Here is a 24,201-nt window from a genome sequence, read left to right as displayed (position 1 = left end):
TATCGTTGATAAGTCAACTTCGTATTACAACATTATTTTAGAATTCCCAGAAATACTGAATTCTTACTCAAAAGGAGTTATTTCTGCGGTAGATGTTTTTCACCATATCGTTACGTCTAGTACCCTCGTATCAGAGCGAGTCAGACGTCTTAATGCGGAAAAACTTAAGGTATTTAAATCCGAATTTAAGGTACTGTTAGAGCAAGGAATACTGCGTCTTTCCAGTAGCTCCTGGGCTTCGCCCATCCAAATGGTTCACATACCTGATGGCACATGGCGAATCTGCGGCGACTATCGGCGTCTAATGCCAAAACCGTTCCCGATAGGTACCCGGTACTGTATCTCCATGACTACTCGATAAATCTCCATGGGAAGACGATCTTCACAAAAATTGACTTGTATAAGGCGTATCACTAGATTCCAGTTGCCCCGGAAGATATTTCGAAAACTGCAGTGATTACTCCCTTTGGATTATTTGAGTATACCTTAATTCCATTTGGCCTTTGCAATGCAAGTCAATCCTTCCAACGTTATGTAAATCGAGCGCTTGCAGATCTCGATTTCGTATTTGCATATGTTGAAGATATTCTCATATCCTCATCCTCACATGAAGAGCATCAGACTCATCTCGAGAGGCTAAAGAAGTTCTCTTTGCGATTGAACCTCAAAAAGTGCGAGTTTGGTAAGTCTGAGTTGACCTTCTTAGGTCACTTGATCAACTCAGAACGCTCCGAACCCACTAATGAGAGAATACAAGCTGTCTTGAATTACACAAAACCAAAAACTATCGTAGAATTAAGGCGATTTCTAGGATTAGTTAATTTTTACCGACGTAGCTTGCCGAACGCCGCTAGCGTGCAAGCACCTCTGTACGAATACACGCGTGACTTGAAAAAAACGATAAACGTAAGATTTGTTGGACTGCAAAAGCCAATGAAGCGTTCGAGCAGGTCAAATCTGACCTTGCCAACGCAACCATGCTTAGACATCCGTCGCCAGGTGTGGAAACACGTGTAGTAACGGACGCCTCGGATTTCGGAATGGACGCATCTCTCGAACAGTTTTTAGACGGCTCTTGGAGACCATTAGCGTTTTTCTCAAGGAAGTTTTTTCCTGCACAGCAGAAGTACAGTGCATACTATCGCGAATTGACCGCTGTTTTCGAGACTTCGATCTTCTCAAACGTTCGCAACTTCAAAAATCAGGTGTTTAGAGTGGGGTCCGGATCACAATAAGATATGTTGTGATTTGACTGGCGACACACTGCGACCGATCATTCCTGCGTCGTTGCGTAAACGGATCTTCGACATGTTTCATCAGCCCGCTCATCCAACCGGCAAGATGACGGACCAGATTATTAGAAAGCTGTACATGTGGCCGAACATGCACCGTAACATCAAGGCATGGGCTTAGAACTGCCTTGACTGTCAAACTTCTAAGATCACTAGACGTGTGAAAAATATTGCAGCCGAGTTTGTAGCTCCTGATGGACGCTTTCAACATGTTTACATGGACATTGTTGGTCCCCTAACAAACATCGACGGATATAAATACTTGTGGACGCTGATTGATCGTTTCTCGCGATGAGTTAAGGCAATTCCCCTAAAATATATAACTGCGGAAACAGTTTCGCGAGCGTTCTTCGATCAATGGGTATCCCGATACGGTGCTCCAAAAATCCTCACTACGGATCAAGGTGCACAGTTTGAGGTTGTCAACGAGTAAGGTCTGCCGCTTACCACCCTCAGGCAAATGGCATGATAGAGCGATGGCGCCAGTGCCTAAAAACAGCATTAAAATGTCACATTAATAAGGACTGATTCCGACAGCTATCGACAGTCTCGTTAGGTCTTCGCACGCACGTACGCTTAGATACTGGCGCGTCGCCAGCGAAATATGTTTTTGGTACCACTTTGCGAATTCCAGGTGCGTTTTGTTTTCCCGATGATTTTTCTCCGAACCTGCAGATCTTCATCGAGGAATTTCGCGAACACATGCGAGACATTGGACGTCCCAGTTGCTCACAGACACAAAAAGCGCGCGTTTTTCTTTAAGGACCTTCGTACCTGCACGCACGTGCTTCTGGAGACAGGTGCCTCTAAGAAACCCCCTAAGAAATTTAGCTGCAAACGAAACTAAAGTATTCGAGGCGAAACCATAGTTTATAAGTGTTCTTTGTACTAGTTTAAGTAACTTTTGTACAAACGTTTAAGACTGTAACAATGTCTAAGACTGACTCCTAGTCTTCCGAGTAATTAGATTTAGAAAAAAGTCGTTGTCACTCGGGAGGGAGTGTGTGGGTACTTGACACGAACATTTCGGCGCTCGGTAGTGGGGAAAGCGCGAGAGAGTGAGGGAAGAGCCGCTCTGCACAGCGGCGAGCAGAACCGTTCCGACTCCCGAGGAAAACTAACCTTGTGTATCCAAGACAAAAATGCTGAATTTCGACCTCATCTCCTGGATGTCCTTTCCAGTGGCCGTGGGACCACCTACAAATATCAGCATCTGTGTGGCTGAAACCCACACTTGGTAAAAATTCGCGCGTGTATATATATATATATATATATATATATATATATATATATATAAGAAAATGACTGAGGGTATTTTTATTGAAAAGGTGAGAATATTTTACAAAAAAAAGTATATTTATGTCTATAGCGAAAAACGCTTTTCTAAAGAGATATGAATTAATTAATTTGAGCTGAAAACCCAAAAATTTCCAAAATGTTCCAAGAATACGTGTAAAATTTTTTAAAAAGATTGATAAAAATGATTTGCTCAAGAAACTTTTTGAAGTCAGAAAAAATAAGTTACGAAAAAACGCGTTCAATAAGTTATATTTTTTATGCATTCTAAAGTACAATTTTTACTCAATTGCCTATAGCATTTGCTTAAGTTTTAGTTTTTACATTAAGTTAGTATCCAAATATGCATAAAATTATAAGCAATTAAAATATAAAATAACATAAAGTTTCGAATTTTTGAGAAATAATCAGTAAAGCGCAGTCTTAAGCGCTTTCAAGTTGAAAAAATTAAAAGTCCTCATAAATTCAATTTTTTACACGTCTAGTGCGCATTAATCGAAGTACCATGCAAGCATACATGCGAAGCACAAAACGAAGTATAGCAAAACTAAAAATAGGTCATATGACTATGCTATTAGTCGATCAAACGAACTTACCTAAGTGAAGTTCGATCGTAATTCTACGATGTCCTCGCTCGAGTACATTAATATGTAGTATCCTCTTGGTCCGCTTGGTGGCGCACGTATTCAGAGTCAAAAAAGCAAGACGGTCCCCTCTACCCGCCTCGCGCGCTTTCTTCACTTTTAGAGCTTAGAGCTGACGGGATTTTTTTTTTTTTTTTTGGGTGGGAGAAATAACTTGTTATTTTTAAAGGGAGGGATTAATATACTCGAGCGAGGACATCGTAGAATTACGATCGAACTTCACTTAGGTAAGTTCGTTTGATCGACTAATTCTACTTCGTCCTCGCTCTCCTACATTAATATGTAGTTTTTTAGAGTATATAATTTCAAAACTTTTTATTGTTCTTGTAATACAGATCGTGCAAATTCACATGTATTTGTAACATTTGGGCGATTATAAAAGTTCGCAAATACTTTGGATTGATTTGACCAACCTGCGGTTCTTCGAATCGTGTCTAAATCGATCCCTTTTAAAAGGGCCGCAGAGGTAGACGCATGACGCGTCGAGTGAGCCGTAAATACCGAAGTGTCTATACCACTATTTTTTAGGCACTTTTTAATCCATCTGCTGATAGTCTGGGTAGTAATCTCATTATGAGGTTTTTTTATGGCTATAAAAAGCTGATTATGATTTCTCCTTAAAGATGCGGTCTTTTCAATATATAGCTAAATAGTGGACGCAACGCAAAGCTTAGGTTTATTAGAAAAAATTGGTAACTTTAAACAAGGCTGGTAACGCCCCGGTCCCGACGTTTTTAAAATCTCTGGGATTATTATTTCTAATTTGTTTTCAAAAATCTTTATATTACTAATTTTTATCTTACAGAGCGTCTGTGCTCTTTGAGCTGTGCTTAATGCTAGTAAAACTATAGTCTTATAGGTGAGATTTTCTAAATTAGAAACATCTAGGTTTTCTAAATAATCTAATACTATAGAGATATCCCATGTTGTATCATACTTAGGTTTTGACGGCCGGAGTTTAAAAACTCCTTTCATAAATCGAGTGATACTCGTATGTTCCCCGACCTTGTCTTTAGCAATTAAAGATATTGCGCTTCTACAAGAATTCAAGGTTCCGTAGGAAGCTCCCGCATTAAACCTATCAGTCAAGAAACTTAAAACGAACTTTGGTTCTGTATTATAAAATTCGATATTCTTTTTATGGCAAAATTTATGCCATAGTTTCAAGGCACTACCATACTGTTTTATAGTCGACTCGCTTAGCGAAGACATGACAATATCTAGGGCATCTATTGGGATATCTCTCTTCGCGAAAGCTTGCCGGATACTCTGCACGCAATTAAATGAAGGTGATCTGCTTGAGGATTTATCTGCGATCTACACGGGGATAATAATAAATTTGGATTAGCGTTGAAAATAAGCGGTTTTCCTAGAATCAAATTTTCAAGCAAGGGAAACCAAGGTTGACTTTTCCAAAGAGGTAATATAATGATACCTTCTGCCTTATCGTGTTTAATTTTTGCAAGAGTACGTAAAATGAGCGAGAAGGGGGGAAATGCATAAAAATAGAGATTTGTCCATACAATTGTGAAGGCGTCAATACAGGAAGTTTTAGAATGAGGTTTCCAGGAAACGAAAACTTTACATTTGTTGTTTTCTTTCGATGCGAACAGATCGATATCCGGTTGGCCAAAATGATCAACAACTTTTCTGAAGTACATGTCGTTCAACTCCCATTCAATGTCAATGTTCTTAATTCTAGATAAACTATCTGCTATTACGTTTTGCTTTGTCGGAATGTAAGAAGCTATCAAAATATTACCTCGGAACTCGGCCCATTTCCAAATTTCTCGCGTTATTTTGTTATATTTGTCAAACCTCACTCCACCCATCTTGTTAACGTAGGATAAGGCTGTTGTGTTGTCAACGCGTAATAAAATCTGAGAATTTTTGACGTCCGAAGCTAACGATTCTAAGGCTAATTTTATCGTATATAATTCTAAATAGTTGATATGCCATTTTTGTTCATCTGGAGACCAAAAACCATAGATTTTCTTAGAATAATTCCAGGCACCCCAGCCTGTTGTAGATGCGTCAGTGAATATGGTCATAGCAAAGGAACCGTCTTTTATAGGATAAATCTTTTCTAATATATTTTCTTTCCACCAAAATAATTCTTGTTTCACTCTGTCAGATATATTCATCATTTTATCATAGCATTTATCGTTAATAATAAGTTGAAAAATCTTTTCTTTTTCAAGTATTTTAGTGTACATCCATCCGTATTCAATGGCAGGACAGGCCGATATGAGTTTTCCGATCAGTTGAGCATATTTTCTTATGCTACAACGCTTAAGATCTAGGAATTCGACTAAGAGTTTATAGATCGCTTTTATTTTTTCGTTTGGCAACAAAATTGCATATTTTTGTGTATCGATAATAAAACCTAAAAATTGGCAAGATGTAGATGGTGTGAGGTTTGATTTCTTATAATTTATAAGAAAACCTAACCATTCTAATACGCTTATTGTTTCGTTAATGTTCTTTTTACATTTGTTTACAGAGCTTTCTATACATAAAATATCATCTAGGTAGATCACTGATGTAAATCCTAAACTTCTTACATACTTCGCTACGACTTTCATTATTTTAGTAAAAATAAGAGGGGCTGTGCATAGGCCAAATGGCAAACAAACAAATTCATAAATTTTTTCCTTGACTTTAAATCTAAGAAATTTTCTACTTTCCACATGTATAGGTATAAGATAAAAGGCGGCTTCTATGTCAATTGAGGCTAGAAAATAGTTTGGAAACGTAAGTTGCACGACTGTTTTAATATCTTCGATTTTAAAATGGTGATTGATAAAAATTTTGTTAAAATTTTTAAGATTTAGAATAAATCTATGGGAACCATTAGGTTTTTTTAACTAGAAAGTAAGGAGATAAAATTGGGTCTTTATGATCTGAACATTCTTTAATTGCTCCTTTCTTTATCAAGGCATCTACGCACTCTTGCACAGTCTCCGTTTCCTTCTGACCAGATTGGTCATAACTATAAGATTTTAATTTAGAAACGCCTTCCATCACAGGAATTTTATAACCGGAAATACAACTAAGGATGAATTTATCATCAGTGATCTTACGCCAATTATCGAGGAACAACTTTAACCTGCCTGCCGGAACACTTACGGTATCTAATTTTTCTTTCCTTGATTGTTGAATGGTCTCGACTGTGAATGCCACTGTGCTCTGTGATTTACAAATTGTTGCTTGTTTCTGAAAAATGGCCTTTGTTTCAGACGTCCTGTGAAAGCTGTAGACCCCATCTGTCCTGCTGGTGGACGTCTCACAAATGGGGCCCTGTAGTTTGACGACTTGTTCGTTGAGGTGCCCAGTTTATTAGGCTGAGAGAGCTTTAACTCGTCGCCTACTTTATTCAAGGCCTTAGCCTCTTTAATTTTTTCAGGCAAATCTTTCCCATACAGAAACTCATCTGTTTTTGAGTCTTTTAAGACGGCTTTGGTTTCCTTAGAGAGTCCTGGCTCGATAAATGCTTTTCTTGTAATGTTTTGTTTGTGGACTATGGCCGACAAAATCTTTCCTGAATCGTATAAAAGTGTGAGAAGGGTCTCAAGATTAAATTCTAAATCGCTCTCACTATCTTTGTAAAAACTTGTAATAACTGATCCAATAATAGATAAGGCTGTACCAGCCATCTTTTGCACCTCACTCATGTGATTACTGCAGAAAAATCAAAATAAAAAATTTGTACATTTTTGAAAAAATTTTATTTTATTTGACTTACTCTCTGGTAAGGGCGTATTCTTTCATTGATGCCATAATTTGTGGGTTTAGTTTTGGGCCGTCTAACTCAGCTACACAGGCATAATTCTCCATGATCCGATCGATGTCCTCTTTTTGCATTCCCTCCTTGCAGAAAAAAGTCCATCTCTTTAATAAGTCTGCGTCGACTTCCAGTTTTAAGGCCTGACTTTCTGAAGGATCCTTGCCCAACTGTTAACCAAGAAAGTGTCTGAGTTTTTAGGTAACTTTCTGTTATTAAGCCACACACAATTTGATCGTTTTGAACTGTCTTATCACGCGAGTAAGCACAGTCGAGTCTCCATTTCTTTGTCTCACCACATAAGAGAGCACAGAAAGGACTTCACATCTTTGTCTCGCCATAGAACGAGCACAGATGGATCACTACGTCTTTATCACGTCACAAGAAACGAGCATAGACGAGTTCAAGAAATGTTTGGGCTTTGCCCTGTAATACAAGCGTGTACGCATCGTCTTGTTTGTCGCGACCATGCTGCCTCTGTTTCTCGGAATCGGCCTTCTTGGCGCGAACGGCACGCAGCGCTGACGCAGCGCCTTCCCACGGAACGTTAGAATTCATACAAAACTTACGAAATTAAGCCAGTCGTTCCTCTCATCCTTTCCTTGGTCTTCCTCGTCTGGCACAATATCGTCTGGCACAATATTGTCGGGCACGATGTCGCCCGGGAGGTGGTGAAGTCCCAGGATCGCCATTTTCCTTGTCATCTTTTGCATCTTCCTTCGCTCGTTTGTCCTTTTCCTTTTCTAGGGCTCGTTCAATCCGCCTGTTGTACCTAGCTACCTTCTTCTTGAGCTCCTCGAGATCGTCCTCCTCATGGTCATGACCTCGCTTTTTGGTTTTTCCCATTTTGAGATGAAAAGCTTTTCCAAACGGTCGCAGACTCGAACACGTGTACCTCCGTGCGCGCACGAAGAAAAAGTGAAGAAAGCGCGCGAGGCGGGTAGAGGGGACCGTCTTGCTTTTTTGACTCTGAATACGTGCGCCACCAAGCGGGCCAAGAGGATACTACATATTAATGTACTCGACGAGGACGAAGTAGAATCTGTCAAATTGATATTAATTATTTAAATTAATTAAAGTAAAACATATCTACCTGTTGTTGGTCTCCCAATATGCAATTGGGATCATCTACAATGATTTCTTCCTGTCGTTTTGGAAATAAGTTGTTAATATCATCAAGCAGCAGAACATTCAATGTCCCAGTCAGAATTCAGCAAATTGTTATAACCCAGTGCGTTTGTTTGGCCAAAATGGTAGCGTGATTCGCGTGTGCAATTCAAATTGACTATATTTGTCGACCAAGCTGAAGTTGTGTAAAAGAAAGGAATTGATCTTAGCAGGATTCTATTCGGTAATGGAAACAAACTGAATTGACAGTAAGCAGGACTTAGAAAGATGTACTAGGTCTTGCGTTTATTCGACTGTAGGTTACAAAAATATGATATGGATCGGAACACGTCTCGGAGTGGTCTGCTGATGTTCTCTCGTTCTGAAGCATCTCCCCTCGGTTTCTCCCTCCTCGATGGTGTTTTAAGGCCCTGGGAGAGTGTGCAAGTGGGTGGCTGGAGTGGTGGTAAGGTCCGTCGCAAAGCCAGCGGCGAACGCCCGCGTTGAGCTGGCTCTGCTGTGCTGCAGCCCTCTCCACGCCGTTGGATGGCGTTGAGATTTCCCGAGACCGTTATTAGTCCTCAGTTTGGGTCTCGGTTTTATGGCTGCTTATGCTATTCTCCGTTCTACGCTTTTACTGTTCTATAGCCTCCTGAGAGACGAGTGATAATCCTACATTCTATGGTTCTCTAGGGCTTCCCGAGTTTTCGAGTTTCGACGTTTTTATAATGTGCATTTGAAATTCGCGCGTCATGCCGAGTGTGAGAGTCGCGAGTTATCCGTGGTTTTAATGGTGGCGTCCTATTCGGTATGTTACAAAATATAGATAGAGAAGTCTTACTTATATAATAATTCAGACGCCAGCTACCTGATTGTGTTTTTTCAATTAGCCCCTAGATTTTACAACTCGATTTGGTTATATTTATAGCGCTTATTGAAAATAACTTGGTTTTTCTCCTAGCAAATACTATCTCTGTTTGTTATTAACAATAATAACGGCGAATTCATGTGTTTTTTTCTTAATATCTCAAAAACTACTGCACCTACAAAAAAATCATCGTGATTGAAAGTTGCTTCAAATATTGAAATGCATAAATTATCATCTGACGTATTTTCGCGTAGAAGCAGTTTTTGCAAAAATGTAACTCCTAGCATCGTGTCCCTAAACTTTTTCAACTGGATATTGTTCTAATCAAGCAGCTTATTACAAATAATTTGGTTTTCCAGCTGTCAAATACTTTTTTGTTTATTATTAACAATAATAATGGTCAAAATGTGGTTTTTCAACAATAACTCAAAAAGACTGCTCTTATTACGATTAAAGCTATTAAAACTTGAAGACAAAGTGCATAGAGTATTATCTAAAGCATTTAAGCGTAGGTGTAGTAGATTTTGTAAAAGACAAACCTAAACTTTTAACTATGCTATGCTGTAATTCAAATTGAATTTTTCTTTGAACATTTCTTCATAAAGTTATTTGAAACTCATTAGGCTGTTATGAAATTTGTTAGAATAATCCTAGTTGGATGGTTGGTGAGGAGAACTCGTAATTAAACAAGGCTCTAATATTCTGTTATAACTCTCTTTATTTTCTTCTTATATATATATAACTCGGGCGACGGAGCTGTTGCTTCGAGAGCGGTCGGCAGGAGAGTGAGTACTTTGCAGAGCACGCGTGAATACCTAGCGCTGCCCGCATGGTGGCGCTAGATTAGCCCTGTAGTCTACTATAGACGGCAAGCGGCGCGAAGACTCGCCAACACTCCCTCCCTTCGGGGCGCTTGTCCTCCTGTACGTCTGCGTTTTTTATTCTCTGAACTTTACTCTGAATTAGTTTCTCCTTGGTTTCCTGTATCTGAAATATGTACAAAAATTCTTATTCGTCTGATATATATATATATATATATATATATATATATATATATATATATATATAAAACTCTGAAAATTATAATTAAGTGTGAATTTCTATGTTCAATATTTTATCTCTGAGGTATTTATGAGTATCATTAGGCAGAGGTTTAGTCATAATGTCTGCCACATTGTCGGTAGTAGATATCCATTTAACTCTGATTTGTCCCTTTAGGACACACTGTTTTATGTAGTCTCCGTGTGTTTCTGCCATGTGACTTTTACTCCCTGTCTTTTCTCTGATTTGTAGTTTTCTCTGAATTGTTTCCAGATCATCATCAAAGTTTTTCAACTTGTGATTTCCTTCCATCTGAGTGCAGTCCCCTGCAGATTTGTTATCGCACCACAGGGTAACAGGATACATAGTTTTCCCTGTTATATCTCTGATAGCTTTATCCAACGATACAATTTCTTGGCAAGCATTGCTCATTGCCAAGTACTCAGCTTGGCAGGTAGAGAGTGATACGTAAACTTGTTTATAGCTTCTCCACATAATTGAGTCGCCATACAATTTTATTACATATCCTCCAGTTGAAGATGAATCTTCACAATCTCTAAAGCTAGCGTCTGGATTTCTTCCATATACTCATTTTCTGCTCTGAAAATCAAACCTATTTCTGAGGTTCCTCTGAGGTATCTGAAAATCCTTTTTACTTCCTTCCAGTCACTTTCAGTGGGTGACAGCTGTTTTCTTGATAGAAAGTTTACTGCAAATGCAATATCAGGTCTGGTGGCACCTGCCAGATATAGTAAGCTTCCTATAGCTTCCCTATACGGTGCATGAGTTGCTATCTGAGCTTCTTCTGAATTTATGAGTTCTCTTTTTCGAACCTGTCTTGTAACCATAGGTGTTTTCTGTGGCTTACTATCTTTCATATTGAAACGTTCAAGACATTTCTCTATGTACTCTGATTGTGACAGTTTTAATATTTTCTGATCTCTGTCTCTGGTTATTTTCATGCCTAAAAATAATTTAGGTTCTCCTAAGTCTTTCATCTGAAAGGTAGAACATAATTTTTCTTTTATCTGTTTTAGTTTCGTCTGATTGTTGCCTGCTAGAATGATGTCGTCTACATATAGCAGTAATACTACCATCTGATTTTGTAATCTCCACGTGAACAGACATGGTTCATTTATGTCCTTTTCTACTCCAAGTTCCAAAGCAACTTCTGAGAAGCGTTTGTTCCATCGCTTGGGACTTATTCTGAGGCCATACAAGGATTTTTGGAGTTTACATACTTTATTTTTCTTAATGGATGGGTCTATTTGTATACCATCTGGTATTTCCATGAATATGTCGTCTTCGAGCGTTCCATTCAGAAATGCTGTCTTGACGTCCATCTGATAAGCAGTTAAATTTAACTTATTAATGATTGCAAAAGTCGCTCTAACGATTGGCAATCTTGAGACTGGTGCGTAAGTTTCTCTGAGTTCATATTCTTTTCTATCCTTGAATCCTCTGATAACTAATCTTCCTTTGTAAGTCGTCTGACCGTCTTCTGAGATTTTCCTTTTGAATACCCATTTGGAATCAATGATGTGTGCCTTTTTGCCATCTTTGTCTAGAGAGGGCCTGTCTACTATTGTCCACACATTGTTGTCTTCCACAGACTTTAACTCTTGTTTTATTGCTTCTGACCATTTATGTTTGTCGTCTGATTCAATAGCTTCTTTATAACTGACAGGATCTCTGTTCGTTCGTGCTATAAAAATATGTCCAAGTTCATCTTCTTCTGAGTGTGTATCTCTGGTTTCTCCAGTTGGAGTAGATACTTGTGGCAGATCGTGATTGGTATTTTCTACTTCGACTACTGCTTCTCTGAGATGTGTCCAAGTTCGTCTGTTTGTCTTGGCTTTTCTTTCTAGACAAGGTCGCTTTTCTGGTTCAGGTTTCTTAGCCTTTGAATCTTCTGAATTTTTGTCTTCTGCTTTTCTCTTCTGATTTTTCTCTTTCTCTGATTTTGAATCTTTTGGTATATCTGGTTGTATTTTGACAACATCTGTTGATATTTCTAGTGTCTCTGATTTTTCTCTTAGGTCAGTTTTATACACATCCCTATACACCAGTTTTTCATTAAATCTCACGTGTCTGGATGTAATGAATCTCTGAGATTCAGAGTGCCACAAAACATAACCAGTTTGAGAATATCCAACCATGATTGTACGGATTGCTCTGTCTGAAAACTTGTTCTGTCTGATTTTGTCTAGATGCATGTTTCCATTTGGAACCATTTTCTTGATTGGTATCTCTGAATCGATTCCTTTGTGTGGAGTTCTATTATAGATATGGACCGCCACTTCCAAAGCTAGTATCCACATGCTCTTGGGTAGACCAGAGTCTATCATGAGCGCTCTGATTTTCCACTGTATGGTTTTGTTAAACCTTTCAGCGGTTCCATTATGTTGTGGAGTGTAAAGAGGTGCGAACTCTCCTTCAATTTTCTCCTTTTCCATAACTTCTGAAAATTTACCTCCAGTAAATTCAGTGCCATTGTCCGTTCGGATGAAACACACTTTTTCTTCTTTGCCCAGTAAATTTCTTGTAGTTACCAAGAATTTTTCTAAGCAATCTCCAGCTTCACTTTTGTGTTTAGTAGAGTATGCTTTGGCAAATCTGGTGTAATCATCTATAAATCCTATTATGAATTTATTTTCCCCAGGATACGAGACTGGTTTAATTGGTCCCATTGTGTCTGTGTGTATCCTTTCTAATGGCCTTGTTGCTCTGACTCTGACTTCTGAGAACAACAGGTTTTCCATTTTTGCTAGGACGCAAACTTCGCAGTCTGTAATGGACTTGTCGAATTTTACCTTTCTGAGTTTATCTTCTGACTTTTGTAGCAATAGTAAATATTGCAGAGAAGCGTGACCTAATTTGATATGCCAGAGCATTCCTTCGTTCAGCTTCTTTTCTTGTCTATCTGATTTGTTGTTCACATTGTTTTGTAGATATTTCAGCATTTCGTCTGACGAGTCGTCTATGTTTAGGATTTTCCTGTTCAGAATTTGTTCATCTAAGTTTGTATCACAAACTTCTCTCTGACTAGATGAATTTGATTCTTGTACAGTTCGTTCTTGCTGCTTCTCGCTCCCAATCTCAGTCGGATTCATCTGAGTTCCCTCTGATGCATTAGTTTCATCTGATTCGTTTTGATCCTCAAGATCCTTGATATCTGACTGAGATTGCTGCAAGAACTCGTCTACCGAGACTATGTTAGCCGTGCATGAATATTTATCGTAGACTTCTTGTTGCTCATCTGATTGTTCATGTTTTGCTACGTTTAAAGAAATTATCCAGTTTGGCTTTTCATACGTCCCAGCTAAATACTCTTCGTCTGAATTTTTATCGTAGATTTTAAGTATTTTATTATCCAAATAAATACTCAAACCTACGTCTGCAAAACGTCTGAGAGAGATCAGATTGTCTGAAATATTTTTGGCAGAAATTACATTTGTCAAAATTATTTTGTTATTTTCATTTGATTCTGATTTTAAAATTAAATCTCCTTTGCCGTCTATAGAGATGTTTGCAGATTTATTTTTATTTGCACTTCTGATATATTCGCCTGAACTTTTTCTGAAGTTACTTAAAATTATGCTCTTATTTACTATATGCTCTGTTGTGCCAGAGTCCGCAATAAGTACTAGTTTTGTAGGTGTTTTATTAATTATATGTGTGTTGTTACCTGTTAGCATCGCTTTGACCTTGTATCCCTTCTTCTGATTTCGACCTGGTGTTTGTATATCGACCTTGCGTTTGAAAGATCCCCTTCTTACATTATTTCCTCTACCTCTGACATTATTATAACCACCCCTTCCTCTGTTACCTCTACCTCTGAAGTTATTACTGTTGTGTTTGTGTTGTTATATGTATAAGATTTTACATACCCATCTTTGGGATTGTCCTTATTTTGACAATTATCCCCTTTGTGTGGAGCTACAGCCTGGCAATAAAAGCAGTACCATAGATTGTACTCTTTAAGAGGACAAAAGGCTGCTCTGTGTCCCACCTTATTGCAGCGATAACACTTGTCTGTGATTATCGCCTGTTTAGCTGCAATTTTTTGCCTGTCGTCTGAAGGCTGACCGTCTGATTTGCGTCTGTCTGATTCCAGCTGTAGTATCAAAGTTTTTATGTCATCAAGGCTCATCTCTGATTTGGTTGCTTGAAGTCTGATAATATTGGCCGATCTGATTTCTTTAAATTTTATACTAACTGCTTGAAAGAAGGCCGATCTTATCTCTTCCTCCGTCAGAGGTGTTTTGGTAATACAATTTTCAAAATCTCTGATAATAGAGTCAAAACGATCGCAAAATTCGTTTACTGATTCTCTATTGTTCATTTTGAGACTATATAATTTTTCTCTGACTGAAGAATCGGTAACATTGGCCTCTGCTCGTCTGAACTCTTTGATTTTAATCACTATTTCTAATGGGTCTTTTATTTGTAAAATCTTATTATGGTAATAATCATCTACGCGACTTATTAGAATGTCTCTGACTTGGTCTTTTCTGTTTTGTCTTTCTATTACTGTCTCTGAAACGTCTGATTGTTGAGAATCGTCAAGTATGTCTGCAAGATTATTAGCTTTTAATTCAGCATTTATATTGTCTAACCAAATGTTAAGTGGTACTTTTTTTTTTAATTTATAATTTCTCTTTATGTTTATTTTTGAATTAGTTGCGTTTAGGGCAATAGATCGTCTGAGTTCATTACAAGCTCTGCTGAGGTCGCCTAATGCGCTTGTTCCGTCTGAAAAGTTTGTTGAATTGATATTGTTACTAAACTCTGTCTCACTTATGTCTCTGAGTGTGGAACTGGCAGGGTGGATAATTACCTCTGAAGTTAATTTTCCTATGTGTTCTGTGAGTTTCTGTATGACGGTGTTTAGGTTGTCAATATTTTCCTTCATATCGAGTATGGCTACTGTTTGATCTCTGATTATTTCAGCATGATTGTCGAGTATATCGGAGTGTCTCTCGAGAGCATTCTCCAGATTATCCATTCTCCACTCCATTTGTGAGTCAGTAGGTTGAGACTTTCTCTCCATATCTCTTTTTGGGGGTGTACCCGGGGGTGTATACCCTTCTATATCTGAATCTGTATTATAAACAATTTCTCTGATTAGCATTCAATTTTTATTTATTATTTGAACTCTGAATTTTAGGCCTAACTTCTGATTCTGAATTAATTGTTTATATTCTGATTTAAAAACACTTTGTACCTTGGTGGATATTCAAATGATCGTCCACTTGATTTTCGTTGCCTTCGTTGGCCACCTCTTTCTCATTTGATGGTAATGGGTCTGAAAGACTCCAATCAGACATAACGCTTCTGATGTTCTTTTCCTCTGAAATAAAGTTAGAATGCTCACTCTGACAGCTTTCTTTGATTTCTGCCAAGTTAGACCGCACTGCAAGTCAAACCAAGCTTGAAAATCAAGCACTAGCACCGTGCCTCCCGGACGTCACACACGTGCTCCCTCCCAGTCTAAGTAAACGAACGCAATTCACTTAATAATTTGCGAGGGGGCGATCGCACACGCGTATGTGGTCCAAGAAATCACGAAAGAAAGTGTAATTATCTTTTGATAATTTTAAATTTTATAGAAATTCAAATTCACTGCACCGCCGTTTCATTGAAATTTCTATCAAGGCGTGTTTTTAAAATTTATTCGAGTGCATCTGAACACTGATAAGCCAACAAAAAAATTGAAGCTTTTTTGATTTACTCGAATAACTCTGACATTCTGAATAGGAGTGAGAACGATATAACTGGAATTATTTTTCTCTGATTTTATTTATTACATATATACACCGATAGCCAATCTAATCCGTTACGTCTGATTCTGATTAGACGATATATTTTGAAACTCAAAAAGGAGAAAAAAAAATTTACGAGAAAAATCCGTGCGTGTAAAATTTGTTTTGATTCCGAGAGAGAGAGAGAGAGAGAGAGAGAGAGAGAGAGAGAGAGAACAACAAACCGTGCGCTCGACTCTGACAGCGTCGCTAGTCGCGGCTCACCTCCCCCCGATTCCCGGAATCGGCTCGTGCAGGCTTTTGCCGGCGAGCTCTCGTGCGTTTCGTTGTCGCGCGCTTTTGTCTCGTGTTAAGACTTTTGATTTTCTATAACCTTCTGATCTATTCTGTAATTATTAAGACACCGCACTGTCTTTTCCTACTATTCTTTACGCAACTCTCATTTTTCTTGTCGATGCGGTAACACAACACACTCCCGAAACCGATCAAAAATTAAACTTTCTTTTGCTATATCTGATTACTACTCTGACTACACCATACAAAAGCTAGTACTTACGTTTTCTTCTGAAATTTGTCCTCTAGACCTCTGATACATTTTCCTCTGAACAAAGATAAAAATAAAAACTTCTGACAAGGAAAGGTACCCAACCCGAACTCACCGATTTTGATGATTTTCATATATGTTGTAGAACATAAAAAAATAAGAGACACGTATTTTTTTTATCGGCTAATTTTCACTTTTAAGGGGTAAAAACCTCCCCTAAAGTTAACCCCCAAAAAGCGTTTTTTTAAATATCTCGGCTTAAAATTAATATTTTTCAATGAAACAAATTGGAGGTTATTTCTTACAAAAAGAGCAAGTATTTCATGGTGATTTGAAGAGTAAGAGTAGCATCCCCTATTTTTTAGGGGTTGAAAACATATATTTTTTGGCATAATTTTATAATAAAAATGTTTAAACCGACTAAAAAAAATTGGAAAAAATCTTTAAACATCCTTAATAACAAAATTTAGTTGACGTCTTTCGGTGTTTTCATAAATATTACCCCTAAGGGGGTAAACCACCCCTAACACAAAATAACTGTAAATATGTAATTCAATACATAATATTTCGTAGAAAGTTTGTATATAGAGGTTTTCGAGGTCGCTGATTACAAATCTGTTATCAGATTTTGAAAATTCAAAATGGCGGAACCAATAGGACGGAAATATCGAAAAAAAATTTTATATAATAAAAAAGTTTTAAACGACTAAAAAATTTGGAAAAAATTTGTAAACATCTATAATAAACAAATTAAGTTTTTCGATTTTTTCATAGATACTACCCTTTAGGGGGTAAACCACCCCTAACACAAAATAACTATATGTATACTTCAATCCATAATATTTTCTAGAAGGTTTGTATATAAGGGTTTTCGAGATCGCTCTTTGCAAATCTGATATCAGATTTTGAAAATTCAAAATGGCGGAACCAATGTGGTGGACGAAAATGTCGAAAAAAAATTTTAACTTTCATAAAAACTTGTTATAAATGTGTTATCTTTGTAGCCTGTACATGTGAACTAAAGAGCCTTAAACCCTAAACCCCTAAAGAACAAATAGGCTAAATGGTTGTGCTTTTTAACCAAACCACCTCAAATTCCTAAATTTGTAAACAAGAAAATTCTGTGTATGAAGCAGTTTTATAATTTCCGTAGAAATTGTTATCAGAATGTTATTGAAATTTCTTTATTGTAAATTCAACTTATAATGTATTTTTGTTTATAATATTAGAGTATAATAATAATCTACAATCTTTAATCTTTTGCCATAGTGCATTTTTTGTATTGAGCATAAAATATATTATTTTACGATGTTTTTACAATAATGGTAGTCCTCATAAAAGTGTTTAAAGCACAATGCTTTTTTGCACCAACCACATCGTACAATTGCAATGTTTGTGCACCCTTCTATTTCACAATGTGTTGCACAAGACTTTCCAAAACTGAAATCTATAGGATTATCAAATTTATCTGGTTTTTCATTGACGTAACCGCTTTTATACCAGGAATATTTAAACAAATCTATATATCTCGGTGAAGACAGTTGGTTGTGAACCAATGATTGAAGTTTAATTATATTATTTCTCACATGTAAATTCATATCATGATCCATTAACATTACATTATCAGAAAATGTTCGGACAAAGTTTTTCCAAATACGGAATCCATAGACATCAAGTGGTTGTATTTTTCCTGTGGTTCCAGTTGGAATTTTTTTATGTTAATAATTTTATTTTGTGGCATTGTTTCTTCTATAACTTTGTCACAATGACCACTCCAAGAATCAAGTAATAGTATTGAGTGATGGCCTACATAGGGATAAAATATTTTTTCCAACCAGATTTTGAAGTGATCTGCAATTAAACGACTTACTAATTAACTGATCAACGATATTACAATGTAAAAATTATTATTAGTTCCCTTACTTGTTGTTAATTTTCCAGATTTGGATGCTTCCACGTACACGTTTTCTGGTCTAAATATGTTTTGTTCTACAATAGGGCCAAACTTGCCAATTGGTTCCTTTAAAACAAGAAATAGCGGTGACAACAGTTGTCCAGTAGCTGATATTAGTGGCTGTATAGTATAACTATGCGTTGTTGCTGAAATTGACTGTACCAGACATTGCACTTGCTTTTCTCCTTCTACTGCTAATGTTCTTCCAGAATGCATTTCTAGCTGAAATCCGCTCTGATCTGTATTATACAAATTTTTGAGTCCAATCCTTGGTATACATGATTTAACGTCATCGATAAATGCTTCAGCTTTAGCCGTAAGTTCTGCACTACTTTCTAGTGTTTTTCTTGTTATGAACTTATTTATTTTCCTAGAAACTATTCGGTGTGCTTGCTTAAATTTGAGTAACCAATGTTTAGAAGCTTTGAATCTAATATCATCAAAACCAATTTTTTTTTTAGCTTGTAAGGCCCATCGAATTATATCTTCATCATGGATAATTGAACCACTGTCGAGAGCTGCTTGAAAATTATCCAGGGTATACTGACAAATTTGTGCTACTTTTTCTTTATACGTGCCACCTTTATTAATTGAATGAGCTCAACGATGTAGCTGACTAATAGATGATACTTTTTTGAATCTGTTTTGCACTGTTTTGAGACTTAAATTTTGCTTCGTTTTGCTACTTCTCCAAAATTCTACAGCTCTTTTTTTTGTATTCAAAATCTAGTTCTTCATTATCTGCTGTACATTGATTTGTTGGTGCTATATCCGGATCAGGAAAATGATGTTGCACTTCATCTTCAATTATTTCCACATTATGGAATTTATACTCTTCTTGAAAATCCAAAGAGTCATCAGTAATCATTTCTACATCGTTGAAATCATGTGTTGCATCTATTAAAATTTCTTTTATTTTTTCGGCCAACTCTGTTTCGTAATAATTCGTGACACTATCTGGTATGTTTAACGCTTGAAAGTATGCTAATAATAAGTTTAGAACGTTTAACGGATTAATTTTCATTTTTCAATCTAAAATGAAAACCAGCGGTAAAATTTATACAAGCTGTGTTTTTGCATGTAAGGCACGACTGCTACATTTCTACCAGAATAAAACGAGTGAATGTAAATTGAATCAAATCATTAATTTATGCATTGGAGAAGAATTCTCGTTCCACTTTGTGATGTTCGGAAAACTCTATTTTTGGTTTTATTCAACTTTTATTCACTTTGAAATTGAATAATGTAAATCTATATAAAATCACTAAAGAAAATTTTCTACAACTGTATGATACCACTGACAAACAAAAAGACGTACTATTCGTACTTTCCGGCATCGAACTAGAATACCCACAAAACTCACTCACTGCCTAAAAAATAACACAGGCAGCTGAGGTAAACACTCGATGAAAACAATCTAAAAAAAGAACATACTGATTCGCACATATTGTCAACAACTTTTATGAGTGATGACATTTATCTGTGGAATTATCATTGAATGTACGATAACATTCATTAAACTAATGAATGCATATAAAATCCCCATTCAATAACAACGTGTTCTTTAATTGCAAATGAAGTTCGAGTATTAATATTCTTTTATGTATTTTTACCAATAACAAAAATTATCATAGTAATATAATAATAATAATAATAATAAGAAGAAGAATAAGCATAATTGCAATAGCAATAATAACAGTAATACTGATAATAGCAATGATAATGAAAAATAATAATAATAATTAGAATAATATTTATTATTAAATTTAGATTTTTTGATAAATTCATTAAATCGTATCAAATAGTATTATTATGGAATTCCAGACTGTAAATATTTTACTATAGATACAATAATCATTACTTCGAGAATTCATCTAAAAAACGTTTGGCTTACGAAATAATTGTAACAATGAAAAACTCCCAAGTCTGACAACATTAAATTTTATTACAAAACGCAAAAGAGTTTGATAAACTAATTTTATTAACCTATGTTTTTTCATTTGCAAAAAAGTGTGGACTTTTTGAATTTATAAAATTATATAATTATGCAATTTATGAAATACTTTATAATTTATGAAATTACTTTTGAAATTATGCTAATTTATAAAAGCAGAAAAATAAATAATCTTTGATTGAAACATAAAACGAGACGTTATTTGTTACATACAAAATGATAGAATAAAATATCGGTAATATATCTATACTCGTGTCTACGGTAAAGCATAGGCCTTCGGCTTGTCTGGAGGTTAGGGGTTTGGAGTCGTTTGGTTAAAATGCACAACCATTTAGCCTATTTGTTCTTTAGGGGTTTAGGGTTTAAGGCTCTTTAGTTCACATGTACAGGCTACAAAGATCACACATTTGTAAACAAGTTTTTTTGAAAGTTAAAATTTTTTTTCGATATTTCCGTCCACCATATTGGATCCGCCATTTTGAATTTTCAAAATCTGACAGATTTGTAATCAGCGACCTCGAAAACCTCTATATACAAACTTTCTACGAAATATTATGTATTGAATTACATATTTACAGTTATTTTGTGTTAGGGGTGGTTTACCCCCTTAGGGGTAATATTTATGAAAACACCGAAAGACGTCAACTAAATTTTGTTATTAAGGATGTTTAAACATTTTTTCCAATTTTTTTTAGTCGGTTTAAACATTTTTATTATAAAATTATGCCAAAAAATATGTTTTCAACCCCTAAAAAATAGGGGATGCTACTCTTACTCTTCAAATCACCATGAAATACTTGCTCTTTTTGTAAGAAATAACCTCCAATTTGTTTCATTGAAAAATATTAATTTTAAGCCGAGATATTTAAAAAAAACGCTTTTTGGGGGTTAACTTTAGGGGAGGTTTTTACCCCTTAAAAGTGAAAATTAGCCGATAAAAAAAATACGTGTCTCTTATTTTTTTATGTTCTACAACATATATGAAAATCATCAAAATCGGTGAGTTCGGGTTGGGTACCTTTCCTTGTGAGTCGTCTTCTTCTCGGTTCTTCCTCTATTCCAGCGAGCTGGCCCACAACCTGTTAGAATAATCCTAGTTGGATGGTTGGTGAGGAGAACTCGTAATTAAACAAGGCTCTAATATTCTGTTATAACTCTCTTTATTTGCTTCTTATATATATAACTCGGGCGACGGAGCTGTTGCTTCGAGAGCGGTCGGCAGAAGAGTGAGTACTTTGCAGAGCACGCGTGATTACCTAGCGCTGCCCGCATGGTGGCGCTAGATTAGCCCTGTAGTCTACTATAGACGGCAAGCGGCGCGAAGACTCGCCAACAAAATTAGTTCACAAAACACCTTTTACAAGGTAAAATGTTGGCAACTATAAGTTTTGTACCCACCCTCACCATTCTGTAGCTTAGTATTATAATTATGATTTCTCCTCTAAAAAGATATGCAATCCTTGAAGTCAATTATCCTTACGTTTATAGCTTGCAAAAGTTTTTCTGTATTTTTATCAATATACGCTAATGAATGTACTGAAATCAGTTTTATATATGTCAAGCATGAAGCATTAAAGTTCAGTAGGTGAGATAATATCAGCTGACTAGTGATTAATAAAAAATATATCATTTTAATGCACACTTATTGTCCCGTCGTCTTGTAGTCTACGATGTGCACTGACTTGAAACAACTTATTGATTACTTATAACGATCATTCCTCACACAAATATGCACATTTATAGCTTTTTTAATGAAAACAGAGAAATTCAATAAAACGCTTCATTCATACGCAAAAGTTTATGGTAAACAAAGAATCGTAAAGCCAATATGATTCCAAAAATACTTATTATTTTTGCATATTATTAAATTTGGCTTGAGATTTTCTCTTCACTACAAACTTTCACGGATATATTTAAAGATTATTACAATAAAGCAAAGCTCCTTTTAGATTATAATAAAAAAATGTTGTAATTTTAATATGATTTAACAGATTTACACCCCTGGTAGCAGCGTTCCCGAGAAAGTACCTGGAAACTACCGAGATTTTTCAAATCTAGCAGGTTTCCAGAGTAGAATCTAGATAAAAATCCCGATAAATCAGACATGATTTCTGGAAGAAATCTCGGTAGAATTTTTTCTCCACTATGATTTGTTCATATAACCTTACTTTTCACATCAATGATCCTGCTCTTCATTGACATTGTTTGAAAAAATTCATAAATTGATGAATATATATATATATATATATATATATATATATATATATATATATATATACCCTATAAATTTATCTACAATGTCTTTTAAAGGGAAACATGATTTTTAAGGTGCACATTAATAGTGAAAACCTATCCCTACACATGCATGCTTTCATACATGACTTGTTCAATTATTTAGAAACAGACTGCCATATCAGTTTTTACTTAAAAGTCTTGGTTCGACTTTGCACCCTGAACCCTATGGCTTTGACGGCAAAAATACAGGTGGGTTCATACATGAACGTTGAATTCATATCATTTAGAATGAATTCAACTCAATATATTGTTACAACATGCCAACACAATATTTTTCAATTGAGAGCAAAATCAAATTTTATTGATATCGATTACTCTTTTTACAATTGTATTTTGGCGCTCATTTGAAAACTATCATATTTAGAGAGCTGAAATTTTGAAACTTAATTTGTGTTGGCATGTTGTAACAATATATTGAGTTGAATTCATTCTAAATGATATGAATTCAACTTTCATGTATGAACCCACCTGTATTTTTGCCGTCAAAGCCATAGGGTTCAGGGTGCCAAGCCGAACCAAGACTTTTAAATAAAAACTTAGATGGCAGGCTGTTTCTAAATAATTTAACAAGTCTTACTGCAAAAGAACAGACATCAACCTTCAATATCATGGATTTAGCATGATTATGAGAGATTTGGTGGTTGACAGTGACTGCGCTCGCATACTGATGAGATTGAAATACCTGTGCAAACCTCATCATTGGTGACTTTGAGCATCAATGACACTTTTCACACAGTAATTGCATTTGAACAACATAAAGTCAGTCAGTGCAGCATGCTTGTACACACTGTCATATATGACAGTATGCATGTGTCTGGTTAGGTTTTTACTCATAATGAGCGCTTTGAAAATTATATCTTCCCTTCAAAATTATTCTAGATGAATTAATAGGCTAAATATTCATCATTCAACATTGACTGAAACTGTGAAAACTGTAGTTCTGTCTGCTATGCTATTCTGCTGTATAACATAGCAGACAGCCTCTACGATACGCGTCATATACTTCTAGTATGCCTGTACCTGGCCTGAACCGTACGCGCATGCGCAAAAAATTATGAGAACTTCTGCTACTCGGGTTTTGGCGTAGAAACTACGCATATTTCATCGATAAACTATAAGACGACGGGACGGCAAGTGTGCATTAATAAAATATTTTTGAAAATTGTAACTTTTTTTTTAATAATTACTAGTCAGCTGATCTTATCTCACCTGCTGAAATTTAATGCTTGATGCTTGACATATATAAAACTGCTTTTAATACATTTATTATTGTATATTGATAAAAATACAGAAAAACTTTTGCAAGCTATAAACATTAGGATAATTTACTTTAAGGATTGCATAACTTTTTAGATTTGAAATCATATTTATAATATTAAGATACAGAATGGTGAGGATGGGTACAAAACTTATAGTTGCCAACATTTTACTTTGTAAAAGGTGTTTTTTTAAACTGAGTTTGAAATTACTTGGAAAAAATCTATTTTTGCATATGTCATATCAGATACAATACATCTTTCAAAAATTGAATTCATAATTTTAACCTTGTAACCAATCGTAACAATTAACTAATATTTCGTGTAAATATGAAAAAACTGCGTTCTTCAGCAAGTATTCTTGAAATATTGCATAAATAATAATTAAAGAAAGACTTACA

At 35.9% G+C, this 24,201-nt stretch overlaps 3 protein-coding genes across 20 annotated transcripts in view; 1 reads left to right on the top strand and 2 right to left on the bottom strand.

Annotated features, from left to right (window-relative positions):
- Nucleotides 1-24,201, top strand: part of LOC100116395 (high affinity cGMP-specific 3',5'-cyclic phosphodiesterase 9A) — an 815,596-nt gene that overhangs the window by 529,314 nt on the left and 262,081 nt on the right. The window lies entirely within an intron of this gene.
- Nucleotides 1-24,201, bottom strand: part of LOC107982128 (probable serine/threonine-protein kinase tsuA) — a 183,762-nt gene that overhangs the window by 98,299 nt on the left and 61,262 nt on the right. The window lies entirely within an intron of this gene.
- LOC116418002 lies at nt 9,651-16,390 on the bottom strand. Of its 2 annotated transcripts, XM_031933190.2 has the most exons (5): nt 16,354-16,390; nt 15,260-15,385; nt 14,873-15,135; nt 13,923-14,149; nt 9,651-9,978 (listed from the first exon to the last, which is right to left on the bottom strand). In XM_031933190.2, exons 2-5 carry the CDS (start codon nt 15,360-15,362, stop codon nt 9,954-9,956), a joined length of 618 nt encoding a protein of 205 aa, XP_031789050.1. In that variant the 5' UTR covers nt 15,363-15,385; nt 16,354-16,390; the 3' UTR covers nt 9,651-9,953. The 2 variants fall into 2 exon arrangements, with proteins under 2 accessions (XP_031789050.1, XP_031789056.1); XM_031933196.2 differs by lacking the exon at nt 16,354-16,390 and having other exon boundaries at nt 15,260-15,708.

This window comes from Nasonia vitripennis (genome assembly GCF_009193385.2).
Source record: "Nasonia vitripennis strain AsymCx chromosome 1 unlocalized genomic scaffold, Nvit_psr_1.1 chr1_random0009, whole genome shotgun sequence".
NCBI lineage: Eukaryota > Metazoa > Arthropoda > Insecta > Hymenoptera > Pteromalidae > Nasonia > Nasonia vitripennis.
This window is presented reverse-complemented; position numbering and strand designations above follow the sequence as displayed.